The sequence below is a fragment of the Saccopteryx bilineata genome, chromosome 2, assembly GCF_036850765.1.
Source record: "Saccopteryx bilineata isolate mSacBil1 chromosome 2, mSacBil1_pri_phased_curated, whole genome shotgun sequence".
Classification (NCBI taxonomy): Eukaryota; Metazoa; Chordata; class Mammalia; order Chiroptera; family Emballonuridae; genus Saccopteryx; species Saccopteryx bilineata.
In genome coordinates this window covers 353,366,510-353,389,949 of record NC_089491.1, presented here as the reverse complement: position 1 = coordinate 353,389,949, position 23,440 = coordinate 353,366,510, and the positions used below count along the sequence as shown (strand labels likewise).

General features: G+C 41.4%; 1 protein-coding gene across 3 annotated transcripts in view; it reads right to left on the bottom strand.

Moving 5' to 3' along the window:
* Positions 1 to 23,440, bottom strand: part of AATF (apoptosis antagonizing transcription factor) — a 187,217-nt gene that overhangs the window by 159,537 nt on the left and 4,240 nt on the right. For all 3 annotated transcript variants that reach the window (XR_010729484.1, XM_066262813.1, XM_066262812.1), the window contains exons 3-4: positions 21,906 to 22,337; positions 21,343 to 21,480 (exon numbers count right to left, since the gene is read on the bottom strand). Coding sequence is in view for 2 of the 3 variants with exons in the window: in XM_066262813.1 (XP_066118910.1) it covers positions 21,343 to 21,480; positions 21,906 to 22,337 (570 nt within the window). In the remaining variant the exon portion in view is untranslated. The remainder of the gene's footprint in view (positions 1 to 21,342; positions 21,481 to 21,905; positions 22,338 to 23,440) is intronic.

Genomic DNA, 23,440 nt, shown 5'->3' with positions numbered 1-23,440 from the left:
AGCATCTATTCCACCAGCATCTTGCATTAAGCAGAAAAATGAGTGTTCACTCCAGCTCACAGACACTGCTCTAAAGGGGGGAAAAACCCACTCCCTATATATAAACACTTATATGTATATAGGTATAACAAAACAATGCTGTCTCTTTAAAAAGAAATTCATCCTATATAAATTATAGCCATAAACTTTTCCTGCAGTGCAGCCTAATTAATTCTTGTTCTATACACAAAGGGAAATGCTGGGTGACAAATGGGTGTGAAGCCAGAAAGCTGCCAGGTCTGCAAAACATTTTCTACTTCAATTTATAAGCAATTTTGCAGTAAATCATCAACCAGAACCTGGAATCTCAGGAATCTCTGAGTGTCCAAACCACATTATATCACTTATCAAAGAGAGAAGGAAAAGAGTTTAAAGACATCTCATTTTTCAGTTCTAACCCACATCAAAATCTAGAAACTCTGTGTAATCTATTATTCTCTTCTGGGTAAGGTTTTAGTACCAAAGATATATATTTCAAGCAAAAATAGCACTATAGGTTGATGTAGCCCATTCTTCCATCCCTAGAAGTACTATATGATGTAGCCATTACCATAAGAAATATTCCCAGAGTTATCTGGGAAATCAGCACACAACTATTTATAGCCCCTCCCTCAATCCAAGCAAAATTGTTCACAATCAAACCAAACTGCAGGGTTCAATGGTGAGCCACTTGGGAAAAACAGGTGGGAAACACTCCAAAGAAATGAGGCTATTGAAGAGGAAAATAGAAACCTACAGGAAACAAAGAAGAAGGCAAGACTGCCCCTTTATAGTCAAACCCTTCCCCAGCCCCAACCTCTGCCAGCCATTGATCTGCTGCTCTCCATCCCTTTAGTTTGCCTTTCACAAGCAATGTCATCTGAATGGAATTTTAAAGTACATAATCTATCAAAATTGGAGTCTTTAACTGCCATAACACCTTTGACATTCATCCATGCTTTTGCATTTATCAATAGTTTGTTCCTTTTTACTGCTGAGTAATGTATCAGAATTTGTTTATCTATTTGCCTACTAAAGGACATTTGGGCTGTGCCTAATTTGGGGTAATAATGAATAAAGCTGTTATAAATAAGCATGTACAAGTCTTTGTATAGACATGTTTTCATTTCTCTATGGTAAATATCTAAGACTAGGACTGCTGGCTCAGCTGGCAAATACATGTTTAATTTTATTTTAAAAACTCCCCAAATGTTTTCCAAGGTGTCTGTCCTGTTTTGCATTCCCACCAGCAATGGATGTAAGTTCCAGTTGTTCTGCATCCTTGTTAATATTTGGTATTGTCAGGTGTTTTTTAGCTATACTAAATAGTATGTAGTAGCATCTCATTGTGGTTTTAACTTGCATTCACTCAACACTGGTAATTATGTTAAACATCTTTTCATGTGCTTATTTGCCATTATATACCTTCCTTGGTAAAATTTCAAATCTTTTGTGTTCTTTTTTTAATGGACATTTTTTATTGTTGGGTTTTAAGAGTTCTTTATATATTCTGAACACTAGTCTTTTGTTAAATGTGATTTGCAAATACTTTCTATAGGTCTATGGTTTGTCTTTTCATTCTGCTAATATATTGTTCAGAGAGCAAGAGATTTTAATTCTGATTTAGTCCAATCATCAATTTGATCTTTCATGGATTATGTTTGATGTCATATCTAAGAACTCTTTGTCAAACATAGTCATGAAGTTTTTTTTCCCCCATGTGTTCTTCACTTTACAGTTTTATGTTTTGCATTTAAGTCAAGAGTATATTTTGTGTCATGTTTTTGTATAAAGTACAAGCTATCGATTCAAGGTCATTTTTTTGCAAATGAATGTACTATTGTTCTAGCACCATTTGTTGAAAAGACTAGTTTGTCTCCACTGACTTGACTTTGCATCTTTGTAAAAAGTTAACTACCCACATTTGTAACACTATTTCTGAACTCTCTATTCTATTCCATTGATTAAAGTAACTTTAAAATAAATAAACCCACAAAGGAAGAACAAAGTATGAAAGAAATGACAGCAACTCGGTTTGGTAAGCTAAAAATCCAATGGGCTAACCCAGGGGTCCCCAAACATTTTACACAGGGGGCCAGTTCACTGTCCCTCAGACCATTGGAGGGCTGCCACATACAGTGCTCCTCTCACTGACCACCAATGAAAGAGGTGCCCCTTCCAGAAGTGCGGGGGGGGGGGGGGGCAGATAAATGGCCTCAGGGGGCTGCATGCGGCCCCAGGCCATAGTTTGGGGACGCCTGGGGCTAAACAATTATGACAATGTCTAAAATTAAAAACACTGACCACATCAAGTGTTTCTGAGGATGTGAAGCAACTGGCACTCTTACACACTGCTAGAGGGATTGTAAAATGGAATAACCACTCTGGAAAACAGCTTGGCAGTTTCTTTAAAAATTAAATGTATACTTACCATATGACCCAGACATTCCATTCTTAGTTATCCAGAAGAAGTAAAAGTATATGTGCATATACAAAAGCATATATAGCAGTCCTCTCTTATCTAGTTTTAATTTCCACAGTTTTAGTTACCAGTGGTAAACCAGGGTACCAAAATATTAAATGAAAAATTCCAGAAATAAACAATTCATAAGTTTTTTGCATGCCATTCTGAGTAGCATGATGAAATCTCTCACTGTCTCACTTCATCCTGCCGAGAGCATGAACACCGCTTTGTCCAGTTTATCCACACGGTACATTGTGCTCCCCAACTGTTTGTCACTTAACAGCCATCTAGGTTATGAGATCGACAGTCATGGTCACACTACCTGTGCTCAAGTCACTCTTATTTCACTTACTACCCAAGTAGTGACACCAAAGGAAAACCTTAAAGTACTTCCTTTAAGTGAAAAGATGGAAGTTCTCAAATTATTAAGAAAAAGAAAATTATACATTGAAATTGATAAGATCTGAGGTAAAAAACAAATGTTCTATCCATGACACTATGAAGAAGGAAAAAATTTGTGCTAGTTTAGCTGTCTCACCTCAAACTTCAAAAGCTACCGCCACAGTGCATGATAGGGCTGAGTTAGGGTGGAAAAGGCATTAAGTCTTTGTGAAGAAGATGAATAGAAAATGTGTTCTGACTGACAGCAGTATGTTACTCCAGAAAGCACTGAGCCCATTCAACTTCAGCAAAGATGCTCTGAAATGAGTGACACCAAGCCATTGACTACAAGTAAGGAATGGTGGTATAAATATAGAAGTAGGTTTGTAAAATATAAAAATTACTAGAGAGGCTTTATCTGCCATATTTCCAGCAGCTGAAGGCATTGACTAGGGTACTACTACCTGTAGTTTCAGGCATCCACTGTGGGTCACAAAGCATATACCCTGTGAATAAGGAGGGACTGCTATTACACAAATATTGATGGTAGCTGTATTTGTAATAGCCAAAATCTGGAGAAATGGGACTTATATGCAAGGTATTGTATGTCAATAATACTTTAATAAGCCAGGTTTTTAGAAAAACAGATGAACAAATAACTGACTTAGTTAAACTGAGAAAGACGACTCGTGTTAGCAGTGAAGAAGAACGAGAAGCAATCTACTCACTAGTCCATAAACACAGCCCCAGAAGATTCAAGAACTAGCAGTACTAGACACTTCCAGAAGAGGAGAAAAAGGCTAAGCTGAAAACAATCAACACACCAGATCCTCCGCTTTACTTACTTAAACAGAAGTTTAAAGGTTTATCCTTTGAAAAGAGTTGGCATAAAGTCTCTGAACAAGGCAGGCACCAGACACAGTTGAGGGCATAACATTAAAAAACAGAAATAAACTGAAGTTCACAGATCAAATGCTGAAATCTTCAGGATACCCACCTCCTATAATGTTGGCAGCCAGGCTGAAACTGGAAGTCCTCTAGCAACTATGACCCCATGAAGAGCAAAGCTCTAAAGATACTGACACTGGAGGTTCCCATATGACTCAGATAGATGACTTAAGAATGCAAGCCACAGACAAAGAGCCCTGTCTAAACATACAAAGCTTCTAATCAACTTTTGAGTACCTTACTTTTTTTTTTAATTAAGTAGGAGAAAGGGAGGCAGAGGGACAGATTCCCACATGTGCCCCGACCAGGATCCACCCGGCAAGCCCACTAGGGAGTGATGCTCTGCCCATTTGGGGCATTGCTCCGTTGCTCAGCAACTGAGCTTTTCTTAGTCTGAGGCAGAGGCCACGGAGCCATCCTCAGTGCTCGGGGCCAACTCATTTCAATCAAGCTATGGCTGCAAGAGGAGGAGGAGGGAGAAGGGAAGATGGAGATGAAGAGGGAAAGGGAGAGGGATGGAGGAGGGGGTGAGGGAAAGAAGGAGAGGGATGGAAGGAGAGAGAGAGAGAAGTGAGAGGGGGAAAGGTAGAGAAGCAGATGGGCGCTTCTCCTGTGTGCGTTGACCAGGAATCAAACCCAGGACATCCACATGCTGGGCCAACACTCTACTACTTTTTTTGTTCTTTTTTAAGTGAGAGAAGGGGAAATAGAGAGACAGACTTCCACATGAGCCCCCACCGGGATCCACCCAGCAACCCCTGTCTGGGGCTGATGCTTAAATTAACTGAGCTCTTTTTAGTGCCTGAGGCTGACGCTCAAACTGAACGAGCTATCCTCAGCACCTGGGGCCAATGCTCAAACCAATCAAGCCACTGGCTACAGGAGGGAAAGAAGGAGAGAAGGGGAAGAAAAAGGGGAGAGGAGGGAGAGAGAAGCAGATGGTCATTTCTCTTGTGTGCCATGACTGGGAATTGAATCCAGGACATCCATATGCTGAGCTGACACTCTATCCACTGAGCCAACCAGCCAGAGCTGGGTACCTTACTTAAAAAAAAAAGTCAACAGGAAGCACAGGATCACCAAATATCTGAGGAAAACATCTAACATGTTATACAGAGTTTAAAAAAAAAGAAAAGAAGAAACTTGGAGGATACAGATTATGCAGGAAGAACCCTTAAGAACATATATGAGCCCTGGCCAGGTAGTTCAGCTAGAGTGTTGTCCCAATACACTAAGGTTGTGGGTTCAACCCTCAGTCAGGGCACATACAAGTATCAACAAATGAATGCACAAATAGGTGGAACAACAAATCCACGTTTCTCTCTACCTCCCTTCTTTTCTCTAAAATTAACAAAAAAATTTAAGAACATATATAGACTAGAAGTATTCAAAGAAAATTTGGAAACAGCCCAAGTGTCCATCAGTAGGTGAGTGAACAAAAAGCTGTGGTACATTTACACAATGAAATACTACTTGGCTGATTAAAAGAAGGAAATCTTGGCCCTGGCCGGTTGGCTCAGCGGTAGAGCGTCGGCCTGGCGTGCGGGGGACTTGGGTTCGATTCCCGGCCAGGGCACATAGGAGAAGCGCCCATTTGCTTCTCCACCCCCCCCTTCCTCTCTGTCTCTCTCTTCCCCTCCCGCAGCCAAGGCTCCATTGGAGCAAAGATAGCCCGGGCGCTGGGGATGGCTCCTTGGCCTCTGCCCCAGGCGCTAGAGTGGCTCTGGTCGCCACGGCAGAGCGATGCCCTGGAGGGGCAGAGCATCGCCCCTGGTGGGTGTGCCGGGTGGATCCCGGTAGGGCGCATGCGGGAGTCAGTCTGACTGTCTCTTCCTGTTTCCAGTTTCAGAAAAATACGAGAAAAAAAAAAAAAAAAAAAAAAGAAGGAAATCTTACCCTTTGTAGCAGCATGGATAGACTTGGAAAGCATTATGCTAAGTGAAAGAAACCAGTCAGAGAAAGAGAAGTACCATATGACTTCATTCATACGTGAAATCTTGAGAACAAAAGGAACTAACAAGCAAAATATAGACAGAGCCATAGAAACAGAGCAGGCTAACAGCTGTTAGAGGGGGTTAAGGAGCTGGGGGTATAGAAGGAGTGAGCAAAAAAGGAAGAAAAAACTCATGGACACTGACAACAGTGTAGTGATTGCCAGGGGATGGGTGCTGGGAGGAAGGTGTAGCAAGGTAAGTGGTGATGAAAGGAGTCTTGACTTGGAGTGTTGAACACACAATACAGTGTATAGATGATGCATTGTAGAACTGTACACCTGTAACCTGTATACTTTTACTAACCAGTATCATCCCAATAAATTCAATGAAAAGAAAAAAATACTCAAAAAAGGGGTTTGAAAATAAAGCTAAGGAAATTGTCTTAGAACGTAGAATCAAAGAGAGAGAAGATAAAGAGAGAAATCTGGAAAAATGTAAAAAAGAAGAGAATAGTCTAATATCAAATAATAGGCCTTCCAGAAAGAGAAGAAAATCACTTAAAAAATATTTTTTACTATTACTTATTGATTTTAAAGATAGAGCAAAACATCAGTCTGTTGTTCCACTTATCCGTGTACCCACTGGTTGATTTTCACATGTGCCCTGACTGGGGATCAAATATGGAACCTTGGCACATCAGGACAATGCTCTAACCAACTGAGCCCCCAGGCAGATCTAAGAAAATAATTTCAAGAACATTTTCCAAGACTGGAAGATATGAGTTTCCAGACTGGAAAGGCCCTGCAAATACTCTGCAAAATGAATGAAAACACATTTACACCTATGGGCAGCAACATGAAATTTCAGAATTCTTTAGACAGAAGTTTCCAGCTTCCAAATGGGAGGGAAAAACAGTAAGATCAAGAATCAGAATGGCTTCTGACTTATCAATAGCAATTTTGGAAGGTGGAAGGTAATGGAATATTCCATAGAATTCTATACACAAACAGTTGATCGTGATGAATGTCACTGTGATAATAAAAATATTTTCAGCCCTGGACAGTTGGCTCAGTGGTAGAGCATCAGCCCAGTGTGTGGATGTCCTGGGTTTGATTCCCGGTCAGAGCACACTGGAGAAGTGCCCACCTGCTTCTCCACCCCTCCACCTCTTAATTCCCCTACCTCTCTCCCACCCTCTCCCTCTTCCCCTCCTGTAGCCATGGCTCGACTGGAGCAAGTTGGCCCCGTGCACTGAGGATGGCTCCATGGCCTCCGCCTCAGGAGTTAAGAAAGGTTCAGTTGTTGAGCAAAAGAGCAATGCCCCAGATGAGCAGAGCATCGCCCCCTAGTGGGCTTTTCAGGTGGATCCCAGTCAGAGCACATGCAGGAGTCTGTCTCTATGCCTCCCCTCCTCTCACTGAATAAAAAAATTATATAAATAAATATAGTTTCAGACAAGCAAGTTCTAAAAAAGTTTCTCTCTATGTACCCTTTCTCAGCAAGCCACAGGAGAGTATCCTTTACCAACATAAGTAAATAAGACAAGAAAGATTCTGGAATATGGAGAAGATCCATAGAAGCAAGAAGCTAAGGTAACCCCAGGAAATCCCAGCTGGGCACAGGAGAAGGTGAACAGTCCAGATTAGAGCAAGTCAGAGACTCTAACAGTGACTTCTTTAGGAAGACAAATCCGCAGAATTGCTAATGCAACTGAATATCCTGAGGGGAGATTTGACAACCAGAGAAAATTTGGGGCTTGAATTACTTCAGAGAAAACAAACAAAAATGTAACAATTCTTAACTCTAGAAAACAAAATGGTGTGTGGTAAAAGAAAACTAATCATAGTATATACATATATTACTCATCTCAGCTGTGAACAGTGTTTACATAGGCATAATAATGTAAACACTGACTACTGATCTAACCAAATTACAATATAATTATAAAAGAACAAGAAAGTGTGTATGAGTCTAGTAGGAACGAGATCTAAATCCTCATTTTCTTTCTTTTTTAAAATTTTATGGGCCTGAAATGTGGTGGCACAGTAGATAAAGCATTGACCTGGAATGCTGAGGTCACCAGTTCAAAACTTGGGCTTGCCTGGTCAAGATACATATAGGAGTTGATGTTTCTTGCTCCTCCCCTTTTTTTCTCTCTCTCCTCTCTAAAATGAATAAATAAAATCTTTAAAATATATTATTGATTGATTTTAGAGAGGATGGAGAGAGAGAGAAACATCAATTTGTTTTCCACTTATTTATGTATTCATTGTATGTGCCCTGACAGGACTGAACCCACAACCTTGACATATCAGGACAATGCTCTAACCAACAGAGAGAGCTACCTGGCCAGAGCAATCCTCATTTTCATGAGTCAATAGACAATTCCTAAAACTGAAAACTCAAGTAGAAACAAAACATGTTAGAGATATAAAAATAAATCCTAATCCTATGGATTCAAAAAAAAAAAAAAAAAACAGAACAAGATAATTAAAAATTGTTTTGGGAGAGTAAGTTATGGCAAGGGGGTAATAGCACAGCCAGGCGAATCTGCTTTTTTTAAGAAGCTTTGTAGAATTATTTGATTCCTTAAATTATATATATGCACAACTTGGATGAAAATTTAAAAGAGAAGGAAAAAATCCAAGGTGAACAGAAAAGCTGGTTAAGACAGGAACAATTTTAGGAACTAAAGTGAAAACAAAAACAAAAAGCTTTAAATGTACATAATATATTCCGAGAATATTACTTATATAGAAAAGGAAGATTCAGGAAAAAAAAGACCTTTTATTTTTTTTATTATTATTATTATTTTTTTGTATTTTTCTGAAGCTGGAAATAGGGAGAGACAGTCAGACTCCCGCATGCGCCGGACCGGGATCCACCCAGCGCGCCCACCAGGGGCGACGCTCTGCCCCTTGGGGGTGTCGCTCTGCCACGACCAGAGACCAGAGCCACTCTAGCGCCTGGGGCAGAGGCCAAGGAGCCATGCCCACCGCCCGGGCCATCTTTGCTCCAATGGAGCCTTGGCTGCGGGAGGGGAAGAGAGAGACAGAGAGGAAGGGGGGGTGGGGGGTGGAGAAGCAAATGGGCGCTTCTCCTATGTGCCCTGGCCGGGAATCGAACCCGGGTCCCCTGCACGCCAGGCCGACGCTCTACAGCTGAGCCAACCGGCCAGGGCCAAAAAAGACCTTTTAGAGATTAAAAAATATGACTGCAAAAAGAAAAAAAGAACTGAAAATCAAACTAGAAGTCTTTCAGAAGATAGAAAAAAAATCACAAAATGATGGGAAATTTTAGAGGACAAACATAAGAGACACAACACTAATCCAGGTTTACTATCTAGGAGAGAACAGAGAAAATGGAGGCAAGGAAATTACTAAAGAATAATAGATTCGCCCTAACCAGGTAGCTCAGTTGGTATAGCATCCTCATGAGGCGCAGAGATTACCAGTTCAATCCCTTTTGGGGCACATGCAGGAACAGATAGATGTTCCTGTACCTCTCTCTTTCTCCCTCTCTCTCTCTAAAATCGATCAATAAATTATTTTTCAAATTAGATTTCCCCAAAATGAACAGCCTATCTTCAGACTAAAAGGGCCCAATGAATGAAAAAGGACCCATCTCTTCAGGCAATTTCAGAAAATCAAGAATAAAGGAAAGATTCCAAACATATCCAGAGAGCAAAAACAAGTCACCTACAAAGGAATGTGACTCAAACCATCAACTACCAGTTCTCACTGACAACACTCAAATAATAGAAGGCAAAAGAGTGTGTGTTAGGAAGGCTGAATACTAGTCCCCCAAAGATGCCTACCTACATCCTAATCCACAGAGCCTGTGTGAATGTCACCTTCCATGGCAAATGAACTTTGTAGATGTGATTAAGCTAAGGATCTGAGATGGGAAGATTATATTGAATTAGCCAGGTGAGCCCTATGTAATCACGAGGCCCATTTATAAGAGGGAAGCAGTAGGGTCAGTCAGAAAAAGAGAGGCTGCCTAACCTGTAGTAGCACAGAGGATAGAGCGCCGACCTAGAATGCTGAGGTCGCTGGTTCAAAACCCTGGGCTTGCCCAGTCAAGGCACATATGACAAGCAACCAATGAAAAGCTGGAATGAAGCAATTATGTCTCATACCCCCTGCCGCATAAAATCAACAAATAAAATCTTTTTTTAAAAATTAAAAAATATAGCCTGACCAGGCGGTGGCGCAGTGAATAGAGCGTCGAACTGGGATGCAGAGGACCCAGGTTCGAGACCCCATGGTCACCAGCTTGACTGCGGGCTCATCTGGTTTGAGCAAAAGCTCACCAGCTTGAACCCAAGGTCGCTGTCTCCAGCAAGGGATTACTCAGTCTGCTGAGGGCCGGCGATCAAGGCACATATGAAAAAGCAATCAATGAACAACTAAGATGTTGCAACGCGCAATGAAAAACTAATGATTGATGCTTCTCATCTCTCTCCGTTCATGTTTGTCTGTCCCTGTCTATCCCTCTCTCTCTGACTCACTTTCTGTCTCTGTAAAAAACAAAACAAAACAAAATTTAAAAATATAGCCTGACCTGTGGTGGCGCAGTGGATAAAGCGTCAACCTGGAATGCTGAAGATGCCAGTTCAAAACCCTGCACTTGTCTGGTCAAGGCACATATGGGAGTTGATGCTTCCTGCTCCTCCCCCTTTCTCTCTCTCTCTCTCTTTTCTCTCTAAAATGAATAAATAAGTAAATAATTTTTTAAAAATTAAAAAATATAAATAAAAAAGAGGCTGGAGTGATAGGATTGCTGGCTTTCAAGACAGAAGAGAGCTGTGAGCCAATGAATGCAGGCAGCCTGGAGAAGCTGGAAAAGACAGGACACAGATGTTCTCCTACAGCCAGAAGCACAACCCCGCTGACAACTTGGCTTTAGGACTTCCAAACTCAAGAACTGTAACATAATAAACGTGCCATTTGTGTGCTAAACTTGTGGCACTTTGTTGCAGTAACAAAAGGAAACTCAAGGTGGTACTTTCAAATTCTGAGGAAAAGTAACTTACTATTTTTTTCTTTCTTTTTTCTTTTTTTGAATGACAGGAAGGGAGATAGAGACAGACTCCTGCATGTGCACTGACCAGGATCCACCCTGCAAGCTCCCAACCAGGTGATGGACACTGGGGACACTGCTCCATTGCTCAGCAACCAAGCTATTTTAGTGCCTAAGGCAAAGCCATGGAGCCATCCTCAGTGCCTGGGCCAACTTGCTCAAACAAATTAAGCCATGGCTGCATAGAGAGGGGCGGGGAGAGAGAGAGAGAGAGAAGGGGGAGAGGGAGGAGTGGAGAAGCAGATAGTCAATTTAGCTGTCTGCCTTGACCAGGAATCAATCCCAGGACTTCCACACGCTGGGCCGACGCACTACCACTGAGCCAACCAGACAGGGCTGGAAAGTAACTTTCAACCTAGAAATTTATAGCCAATCAATTAAAATTCATCAATGAAGAATGAGGGCAGAGAATTTTTTTTCTTTTATTTTTAGAGAGAGAAGGGGGAGACAAACAGGAAGGGAGAGAGATGAGAAGCACCAACTCATAGTTGAAGCACCTTAGTTGTTCACTGATTGCTTTCTCATATGTTCCTTGACCGGGGGGCTCCAGCCAAGCCAATGATCCCTTGCGCAAGCCAGCAATCGCAGAATCTCGTCTATGATCTCACGCTCAAGCCTGAGACCCTGTGCTCAAGCCAAATGAACTGGCACTCAAGCCTGGTCCTCAGCATCCCAGGTCAACACTCTTTCACTGCCCCACTGCCTGGTCAGGCGAGGGCAGAGAATTTTTAAATCTACAAGAACTCAGATAACTTACTCTCTGTGAATGTCTGACAACAAGTTGACAAATCAAACTGAGATAAAGGAAGACAAGAGAACCAAAAAAGAGTAACTCCATCCTAGAAGAGCAATGAAGGGCAGTCCCAGGAGTACAATGATGCTCTAGTCTCAGACAGCAGCCAGTTCAAACTGGAAAAAATATAACAGAAGAGAAGGCATGATTTAAAGTTTGGGGAAAAAATAATTGAGATGATAAAACTGAGCTGCCCTGGCCGGTTGGCTCAGCGGTAGAGCGTCGGCCTAGCGTGCGGAGGACCCGGGTTCGATTCCCGGCCAGGGCACACAGGAGAAGCACCCATTTGCTTCTCCACCCCTCCGCTGCGCTTTCCTCTCTGTCTCTCTCTTCCCCTCCCGCAGCCAAGGCTCCATTGGAGCAAAGATGGCCCGGGCACTGGGGATGGCTCTGTGGCCTCTGCCTCAGGCGCTAGAGTGGCTCTGGTCGCAATATGGCGACGCCCAGGATGGGCAGAGCATCGCCCCCTGGTGGGCAGAGCGTAGCCCCTGGTGGGCGTGCCGGGTGGATCCCGGTCGGGCGCATGCGGGAGTCTGTCTGACTGTCTCTCCCTGTTTCCAGCTTCAGAAAAATGAAAAAAAAAAAAAAAAAACTGAGCTAGCTAGAGGGCAGGGGGAAATTAAAAGCCTAAGGAAAAAAAGTAATAAATTAATAGTCCAAATGTGAAGTGAACTAAACCATAGCATGATTTTATGCAAATGATAGAGGGTAATAAGAGATTTACTTGAACTAGGAACTAGGAACTTGAACAAAAGTAGGAACATTCTCCTTTGAGTGGCCTAGGAACTGGGAACACAAAGGGGAAAAAAAAGTAATTTTTCAGTTCTTCCCTGCCTGGTATTATACCTTATTTACATGGTAATAACACTGTAAATACAGTTTATTGGTTTTCAACTCCTAGGGTCAACATATGCAAAAGGCACTGAAATCCTTGTTGCAGTTGCAGGGCAGAATGTAAAACTGTAGTGGAAAAAATATGAAATGACTATTTCCTATCTTACCCTCAAAATTTCTACCTCCTCCCCTATTCCTCATTAGCAATTTATGAACTTGGTTTCTACTTCAAAGAAAGCAGAACAATCAAAAGAGAATTTTTACAGACTCCTACTTATATGTCTATTTATACAGTATCCCTCTACCTGTCACTGTAGTTCAACTGTCCACACTGATACCAAAGGCCACCCTTCTTGTGCAATAGTACCATTTCCAATTACCTACTCAAGTACTACAGTAGATATCCCTCCTTTCCTGCATCTTCAGTGTTTCCCTGTGGATCCTTCTTATCATGCTTATCTCAAAAACAAACAAAACACTTCTTTCTTGACTCCACATCCTTCTCCATCTAATGTCCCACTTCTCTGTCCTCCATTAAAGCAACATCCCTGCAAAAAGTTATCGATGCTCACTGTCTCAAAACCCTTTTCCCTCATGAACCCATTCCCTTCCACTCCATCAAGTTACAGATGACCACCATGTTGCAAAATTAAATGTTCAATACTCAATCTTTGTTTACCTAACCTGTCAGGCACATTCTCATCTTTTATCCCAGAGAATAAGTAAATAAATTGAGATATAAACAAAGTATTTAAAATTACAGAAAACAGAAATAGAATGAGAATGAATATTAGACAAAGGATTCGTCCTCCTGAATGCTTTTATACTATTTATCATATTCATGTATAATTTTAATAAAATGACTTAAGAATCGACTTTAAGACATAAATAACAACAGAGTAGAGCCTGACCAGGCGGTGGTGCAGTGGATAGAGCATCAGACTGGGACACAGATGACCCACATTTGAAACCCCAATGTCGCCGGCTTGAACACAGGCTCATCTGGCTTGAGTGCAGGCTCACCAACTTGAGTGAGGGGTTGCTGGCTTGAGCTTGGAATCATAGACATGACCCCATTGTTTCTGGCTTGAACCCAAAGGTCGCTGGCTTGAAGCCCAAGGTTGCTGGCTTAAAGCCCAAGGTTGCTGGCTTGAAGCCCAAGGTCACTGGCTTGAGCAAGGGGTCACTAGCTCCTGCTGTAGTCCCCTGGTCAAAGTACATATGAGAAAGCAATCAATGAACAACTAAGGTGCCACAATGAAGAACTGATGCTTCTTAACTCTCTCCCTTCCCATCTGTCTGTCCCTATCTGTCTCTCTCTCTGACTCTGTCAAAAATAATAATAAATAAATAAAAACAGAGTAAAGTAGTATCTTATGCAATGGTTAGGTTCTAAAGTCTAAAGTCTGAGCATAAAGCAAATATCAAGTTCTGACAAAATTACATTAAAAGTCCCTAAAATTACCCATAAAGTTCAGCATCATGCAATCTCTTCACAAATTCAACAGTCAGTTTCTACCCCAAACACTAGACTAAAGTATGCAGCTACTTCATTGATTAAACAGATGATTGTATTTAGGGATCATGCTGTACAAAGACCTCATGCTGTAACTTGGGGACAGAGGGTGTTTGCATGCTATAACTTTCATAGTCTATCTAATGGGAATTATTCAGGAACTTGATATTTGCTTTATGTTAATTGAGGGAGCACTGAAATAGATGTATGTGAATTTGTCACCTAAGGCAACTAAGTAATTTGAAAAGGGAGGAGCTCCCTGATGATATTGGTTGCCTATGGCAGTGGTCAGCAAACTCATTAGTCAACAGAACCAAATATCAACAGTAAAACGATTGAAATTTCTTTTGAGAGCCAAATTTTTTAAACTTAAACTATAGGCCTGACCTGTGGTGGCGCAGTGGATAAAAGCATCGACCTGGAATGCTGAGGTCACCGGTTCAAAACCCTGGGCTTGCCTGGTCAACGCACATATGGGAGTTGATGCCTCCTGCTCCTCCCTCCTTGCCTCTCCCCCCACCCCCAAATAAATAAATAAATCACGTTTTTAAAAACAAACAAACAAACAAAAAAACTTAAACTATATAGGTAGGTACATTCCTTATCGAGGTAGCACCCGCATGTGGTGTTATGTGGAAGAGCCATACTCAAGGGGTCGCATGTGGCTCGTGAGCTGCAGTTTGCTGACTAGGGGCCCTATGGGAGAGAGTAGTGGTCCCCAACCTTTTTTGGGCCACGGACCGATTTAATGTCAGAAAATATTTTCACGGACTGGCCTTTAGGGTGGGATGGATAAATGTATCACGTGAACGAGACAAGCATCAAGAGTGAGCCTTAGACGGATGTAACAGAGGGAATCTGGTCATTTTTTAAAAATAAAACATCGTTCAGACTTAAATATAAATAAAACGAAAATAATTTAAATTATTTATTCTTTCTCTGTGGACCAGTACCAAATGGCCCACGGACTGGTACTGGTCCGCGGCCCAGGGGTTGGGGACCACTGGGATAGAGAACTAGGTGGTGGGGGTACAACAGTAGGAAGGAGGATTCTATATAGTTGTTAGTATCTTTTGAATTTTGAGCCATGTAAATGTACCGCCTACTTAAGTAAAATCTAAAAACAAAACAGCAATACTATCAAGACTCTGAATGTCCATGACTTATTCAGAATTTTAAGTTATTGTTTACAATCTCTATTAGTCCTGAGGTCAACTTAGCATTAAAATTTTGAGTCTATTCAAGTAAAAACAGTTAAGGGGCCAAGGGAAGGGCCACAAAGAGATGACAGAATAAGTATGAACTGTAAGTGGGAAGATCAGGGGGAGAAAACAATATGTAATTTACTAATAATGGAATTTGTTTTTACACTCTTAGGCAAGGAAAAATTCCAACACTGTCTCTATATTTATATTACATTATACTGTGTTCTTGATTTTTTTTTTTTTTGCTTATGGGAAATATCAAAATGTCAACCATTGTTTCTATTAAAGGTCTTTAGTGATATTGCATTTTGGACCTGTAATGAAACATGGTGCTCACTGCAGTTTGTAATGCACCTCATTAAATACATTAATAACATGCATTTCACTAAAAGGTCAACTTGTTATGGCTGAAGTTTGGCTTTCCTTTAATCACTTCATTTAAAGCTATAGAGCAAACTCCTGAAAAAGATAGTAGAGAGTGCCTGTTACAGAAACACTCTCTCAATCCCTCATCTATTCAAATCAGTTATGCTTATTAGGAAATCATTGTTCATGATTTTATGTGAAATAATGGTATTGTGATTTTTTAAAAATCCTTTTCTTTTAAAGATACATGCTGATTTACTGATAAAATGACAGGATGTCTGGTATTGGCTTCAAAATAACCCTGAAGTAAGGGGAGAGTTAATATAAGTAGAACTGAAATAAGATTGGCTGTGAGTTGATTACTTAGCTGGTAACGGTATATGAGTTCACTGTACAATGCTGTCTACCTTTATGCAGGTTTGATATATTCCATAATGAAAAGTTCTGGCCCTGGCCGGTCGGCTCAGCGGTAGAGTGTCGGCCTGGCGTGTGGGGGACCCGGGTTCGATTCCCGGCCAGGGCACATAGGAGAAGCGCCCATTTGCTTCTCCACCCCCTCCCCTCCTTCCTCTCTGTCTCTCTCTTCCCCTCCCGCAGCCAAGGCTCCATTGGAGCAAAGATGGCCCAGGCGGTGGGCATGGCTCCTTGGCCTCTGCCCCAGGCGCTAGAGTGGCTCTGGTCTCTGGTCGCGGCAGAGCGACGCCCCTGAGGGGCAGAGCCTCGCCCCTGGTGGGCGTGCCGGGTGGATCCCGGTCGGGTGCATGCAGGAGTCTGTCTGACTGTCTCTCCCCATTTCCAGCTTCAGAAAAATACACACACAAAAAAGAAAAGTTCTAAGCCCTAGCTGGTTGGCTCAGTGGTAGAGCACCAGCCCAGCATGTAGAAGTCCCGGGTTCGACTCCCAGTCAGGGCACACAGGAGAAGTGACCATCTGTTTCTCCACCCCTCACCCAAATAACTCCCTCATATCTCTCTCTCTCTCTCTCTCTCCCCCTCCCACAACTATGATTTTAGCAAAGTTGGCCCCAGGTGCTGAGGATGGCTCCATGGCCTCATCTCAGGCACTAAATGGGCAGAGCATCACCTGATGGCTTGCCGGGTGAATTCCAGTCAGGGCACATGCAGAGTCTCTCTGTCTCCCCACTTCTCTCTTAAGAAAAAAAAAGTTCTAAATAGCTCATGCTATTAGAATTTTCCTTAAGTAACTTGCCCTCTTCCTTATAGATCATTGCTACCACCATAAAAGATCTGCCTCCTAATACTATAGAACTTTTTAAAAGAACATCAGAGAAAAAGCTAATCTCGATAAATGGTTTTGTGCATAGAAAAATCCCTTAATTTTGCTAAGGTTACTTCATGACTTATCACTTATGCAGCTACTAAAATATCAAAAAATTACTTCACAGCTCAAAAGTTAATTACCAACATATAATAAACACTCAAGGCGACTGGGGGCTAAAGGTATACTCACAAAAATTAGGGGATATTTCAAAATAAATATGAGGCAATAAAATATTCCCTAATTTTTGTGAGTAGTTGTACAGTATGTGTATGTGGTGGAAAGAGATGTTCGTTTAGTTTCTGAAAAGGAGAGTTAGAGTTTTAGGTACTGAAGGTGCAAAGACATGCTCAAAAGTTTACTCTGGCTAAAATATAGCTGGAAGTCTGCTGTTTTAGAGGCTACTGTTAGGGTTATGAGAGTAAATGACAGTGCCAAGGAGAGAATATATCAAGAAAACATCACCTGAGCCTGACTCGGCGGTGGCACTGTGGATGGAGCATCGAACTGGGATGCGGAGGACCCAGGTTCAAAACCCTGAAGTCACTGGCGTGAGCGCAGGCTCATCTGGTTTGAGTAAGGCTCACCAGCTTGAATCCAAGGTCACTGGCTTGAGCAAGGGGTCACTCAGTCTGCTGTAGCCCCTTGGTCATGGCACATATGAGAAAGCAGTCAATGAACTAAGGTGTCACAACAAAGAATTGATGCTTCTCATCTCCTCCTTTCCTGTCTGTCTGTCCCTGTCCCTCTCCTGTCTGTCTCTCTCTGTCACAAAAAAAAAGAAAAAAAAAAGAAAACACCACCTGAGCCCTGGCTGGGTAGCTAGTTGGTTAGAGCATTGCCCCAATATGCCAAGGTGGCTAGTTCAATCCCCAGTTGGGGCACATACAAAAATCAACCAGTGAATGTATAAATGAGTGGAATAACAAATCGACGTTTCTCTTTTTCTCTCTCTCGCTTATCTTTCCTCTCTAAACTCAGTAAAAATTTTTTTAAAAAGAAAACATTATTTGAGAACAGGATCTTAAATGCAATGAAACTTACATTGGGAGGAAAAAGGAAGAGTCTAAGATGAGAAGAAATCAAAAGGAAGGAGAACCCAAACAGCATCTACTGTAGTGTCACCAAAGCTAAAAAAAATACTTCAAGGAAAGGTGGAATGTTTCAGGGAGGCAGTAGCTGTGTTTGGCAACTAGGAAATCTCTGCTCATCTTTCCACAGACATAAAAGGCAGAAGCTGAACCAGAAGTGTGATAGTAGAATATAACAGTACCTATATTCCAAATCAAAGTTAATGTAAATTATATAGGGAATATGAATACAATTAAATGTCAAAAAGCACTGAAGACAATGGGGATGATAGGTTGTTACAATGACAACCATCATTTGCATAGCTGAACACTGCCAAATGCCTCTTTGAGCAGAAAAAGATAATACCCATTCCTAACATTTATGGTATGCTATGTATCAGACACTGTGCTAATGCTTTATATTATGTCCCTTAATCCTCACAACATTTTTAAAAATTTTTTTAAGATTTTATTTATTCATTTTAGAGAGGAGCAAGAGAGAGAGAGAGAAGGGAGAGAGGTGGGGAGGAGCAGGAAGCATCAACTCCCAATGTGCCTTAACCAGGCAAGCCCAGGGTTTGGACCCAGTGACCTCAGCATTCCAGGTCGACACTTTATCCACTGCGCCACCACAGGCCAGGCCTCACACCTTTTTATCACCATTTTAGTGTGATGTTAAGTAACTTGACTAGGTCACAGAGATGGAGTCTAAACCCAGGCAGTCTGACTTTAACCACTGTAAGACCAAGCAAACTGAAAAGTGACTTAATTGAAGACAGTAAGTTCCAATATTTGTTATAACATCAGTACAAATTCAGCCTATGTTCTACACCAGCTTTTATTGCACAGAATAAATTCTTCATCCAGAGTAATGCTGTCAACACATTTTTCTTATACTCTGTTTACTGAGACAGGGAAGCATATAACATATTATGTCATATTGTTATAAGAAGGTTGGAAACAAACAAAAATTAACTACCTATCAGAAGTACAGAAATTCTGGTTAATACAAAACTCCCCACTCTCACATCTTAGAATATGTGATACCAAACAAACATTCCTTCTCCTTTTTCCACCATAACCCATCCTATCAGATTAACTGGAATTTACCAATGAGACAAAGAGGCACTTGGTTAAATAACATTAAAATAGCTAAAGAAACTAAATTGTATCCAAGAATAAAAATGCATCCATTGTGCCTGACCAGGTGGTGGCGCAGTGGATAGAGCATCGGACTGGGATGCGGAAGACCCAGGTTTGAGACCCCAAGGTCACCAGCTTGAGCGTGGGCTCATCTGGTTAGAGGAAACCTCACCAGCTTGGACCCAAGGTCACTGGCTTGAGCAAGGGGTTACTTGGTCTGCTGTAGCCCCACAGCCAAGGCACATATGAGAAAGCAATCAATGAACAACTAAGATGTCAAAAACAAAAAACTGATAATTGATGTTTCTCATCTCTCTCTGTTCCTGTCTGTCTGTCCCTATCTATCCCTCTCTCTGACTCTCTGTCTCTGTAAAAAAAAAAAAAAAAGCATCCATTGTATCTGACACTAACCCTTAAAATACCAATATTTTAAGATGACTCAAAAGAAAAAGGAAGACTCAATCAAGCAAGAAGAGTAACAAAATGGAAAAGGCCTTGAGCAAAACATTTCAGACATTTAATCTACATCAATCTAGTCACATTACAAGGAAATCCAGGAATTAAAGTACCTAGGGTATTAAAAATAGCAGAAAAATGCTCTAAAAATCTCAAAAATTTTGAAAACTGACAATCTATCATGTATTTAAGGGAGGAAGGGGGAAAAGCTGGGGGAGGGGATACAAAAGACCCACTCTCACAGTATCTGCAAGGTTCCTAAATGGTTAACCAGGCCTTTCACATAGGAAGTAAGACTTCAAGTATGGCAGGACACACAGTCTAAAGACTAGACTCGCCTGACCTGTAGTAGCGCAGTGAATCAAGCGTCGACCTGGAACACTGAGGTCGCTGGTTCGAAACTCCGAGCTTGCCTGGTTAAGGCACATATGGGAGTTGACGCTTCCTGCTCCTCTCCCCCTTCTCTCTCTCTCTTCTCTAAAACGAATAAATAAATTTAAAAAAAATAAAGACTAGACTCTAGGAAGTAATTCCTAATTAAACTGAGCATTCTCCTACATGGAAGGTTCACAGAATCCCCTTTCCTAGAAATCCTACATTTCTCTTTTGAATGGTTTAAGATGATTCTCCCTAAAGGCAGATACCAAAAGAGACATCCTTTGTAGGTCCCTTCCAACCCTAACTCCATGATAAGATAAAAATAAATTGTAAAGAACAAATGAAAACACTAAGTCTCAATATGTAAATGACGAATAGTGACTCTAACCACAGTGCCCTAGTTCCAAATCCTCCTCTAACACAGTCCTTTGGAGCCACTGGAAACACAGGCACACAGCATGCAGGAGGAATGAGGTCTAAAGGCAGAAAAGCTGGAGTTTTCTCTCTGCCATGCTCTGTAAGTTTGGGCAATGTGTTGTCTCTGGATCACAGTTCTCTTGTCCATAAAATGAGGGGACTTCATAAATTCCTTTTCTGTTCTAAAATTTCTGTCCTTCAGAGTTCAGCAATTCTCTTCCAAAACATTTTCCTCTTTCTGCAATCATCATCCTTCCTCATTCTATGTAACCCAAAAGAAGATATGAATAAGATCTTAGCATGTTCTAGAAACCTCCTAACAAAAAAAGGCATCTGAACTGAGTTTAATCATTCCTTCCCTCCCTTTTGTTATATAACAGTAGATTTTCAAAGAGTGTTCTCTGAACATTAAGAGAAATAATTCAGGGCCCTGGGCGGGTAGCTCAGTTGGTTAGAGCATCATCCTGACACGCCAAGGTTCTGGGTTCTATCACTGGTCAGGGCACATACAAATATCAACCAATGACCTGACCTGTGGTGGCGCAATGGATTAGGCATCGACCTGGAACACTGAGATTGCCTGTTTGAAACCCTGGGCTTGCCCGGTCAAGGCACATACAGGAACAACTAACTACAAGTTGATGCTTCCCACTTCTCCTCCCCCTTTCTCTCTCTCTCTCTCTCTTTCTCTCTCTCAAATAAAAATAAAAAATCAAACAATGACAACATGAATAAGTGGAAAAACAAAATTGATGTTGCTTTCTCTCTTTCTCCCTTCCTCTCCTTCTAAAAATCAATAAATAAAAATTTTTTAAGAAAAGGTAACTCAGAAAGCCGAGGAGAGCGGGAGGAGGCAAGTAAGAAGAAAGCAGAATAGACATGACTCAAGCAACCAATCTATTTCAATCAAACTTATCTTCATTTGATAAAAGAATTACACTGCTATTTTTTAAGTTAAAAACTACTATTTTATACCATATGATCACTAAAACCACATATCTTCAATTCTGTAGTTCTGCAAAGTATCCCTCCCCATATGACACAGATATTCTTACTATTTTTTAGGGCGCTGGCAAATTCTGGGCCACCTTTGTCCTTGAAAGTAGGGAAAACATCTGGTTGAGGAAGCTGATTGGTAGTCAACAGAGCTTTTTGTAGTTTGATCCTTCCTTCCAAGAGCTGGTCCCACAGTGCTGAGAAAGAAAAAAGATTCCATACTTTAGTTATACATTCTTTCTGGGGACAGGAAATCACGCCAGTCTCTAAGCAGCACAGCTTTATCACAGTTTCATGCCTTGGAAACACTCTATTATAGGAAATACATTCAGTATCTTGGAAGCAAATATTTGCTACATGAGAGAGAATGCTAAAGCCCAAAAAGGAGAAAACACTCTTCAATTTTTCACAGTTGCCAGAAGTACTAGAGCAGAACCAGCTAAGCTGCTCAGTGTAGAAATGGCTGGCTAAGCATAGAGGTCTGGGGCTTTAGGCTTCTAGGGAAGTGGGGCATGTCACAAACTAATTGGAGAGAGCGAACAGCCAAAAATAAACAAACAAACAAAAAGAACATCAAATGCAGACACTTGAAAAACAAGCAAACAGCGCACGATGTACAAACCTATCTGGTTCTTCACAGCTCTGCCTTTCTCCACTTCCTCAGAAACTTTGGCACTGGAGAAGGTCATCACCACACCATCATCTTCACTGTTCCTGTCTTCAGCCCTGTCTTCCTCACTGACACCCCTGAAGTCTTCTTCACCATCCCCTTCTTCCATGCCACTCTCCTCCTCTTCATCTTCTTCCTCCCCACTGCTATCAAGGTCATCCATTCCCTCGGTAAATTTTTCAAAGTCACTGATGTTGTGGATATGGAAGCCCGGTGTTTTCCTGGAGCAGCTTCTGCTTCCCTTCCTCCAGGCCAGACTATTATCCTCATCACCACCACACTCCTGTTCCTCAGCAGCACTCACAGCATCCTCATCGGACTCCTCCAGACCCAGTCTCTCCAAATCATCATCTCCAGACTCTTCCTCATCAGATATTTCCTTGTCTAAACAAGGGAGAGAAAAAGGCAAAAATGGATGTTACCTTGAGACAAATATAAGGCCATAGTTTTCACTTCATCTAAAAGACTATAGCAGTTATAAAAAATTTTTTTAATTTATTATTGGACATTGTACTCAATTCAATAAATATTTTTTCACGTTTACTATCTCTAAAATAGTAAGGGAGAAGCAAAGATGAATAAAACATGAATTCTACCCTAATGAAATGTTCTAGTGGGAAAGACCCATAAAACTATAATATAGAAAAGACTTAAAAATGCTTTGACAAAGTTTAGATAACCCATAGAAGAAGGAAATTTTAACTGTGGGGGGAATTTAAACAAAGCTATAAAGAAGAGACAGCAGGACCTTGAAGAATAGTCAGATTTCAACAGGTGTGAAGGAATTACTAGTTTTCCCAAACCTGCATCTAAAAAAATATATAGATGATTATTAACTATTCCAAATGTACAATCTCTCTCACATAAGTATACAGTATTTATTATATACTGATTAAGCACCTATTATGGTTGGCTCAGTGTTACAGCATCAGCCTGGTGTGTACATGTCCTGGGTTCAATTCTGGTCTGGGCACAAAGGAAAAGTGACCATCGGCTTCTCCACCCCTCACCCTCCCCTCTCTTCCCCTTCAGCAGCCGTGGCTCAAACAGTTCAAGCAAATCAGCCCTGGGCGCTGAGGATGGCTTCCTGGAGCCTCCACCTCAGGTGCTAAAAATAGCTCAGTTGCGAGCATGGCCCCAGATGGACAGAGCATTGGTCCCAGATGGGGGCTGCCAGGTAGATTCCGGTCAGGGAACATGCAGGAGTCTGTCTCTCTAACTTCCATCCTCTCACTTGGAAAAAAAGAAAAAAAATAATTAATTAAAATAAAAGCACCTATTATGAGCCAGGTACAGAAAAATGCTAAGGAATGACTAATAGAATGTGATAACTATGAGAAGGGGACATAGACTTGTGGGAGTGGTGGATATGCATACCAATAATATGTTACAGTGTCATTAGTACATTACATAGAGAAGGAACCACCTAACTCTTCTGGAAAGGTGAAAGACGGCTTCATGCATTGAAGACATTATAATTTTACTTA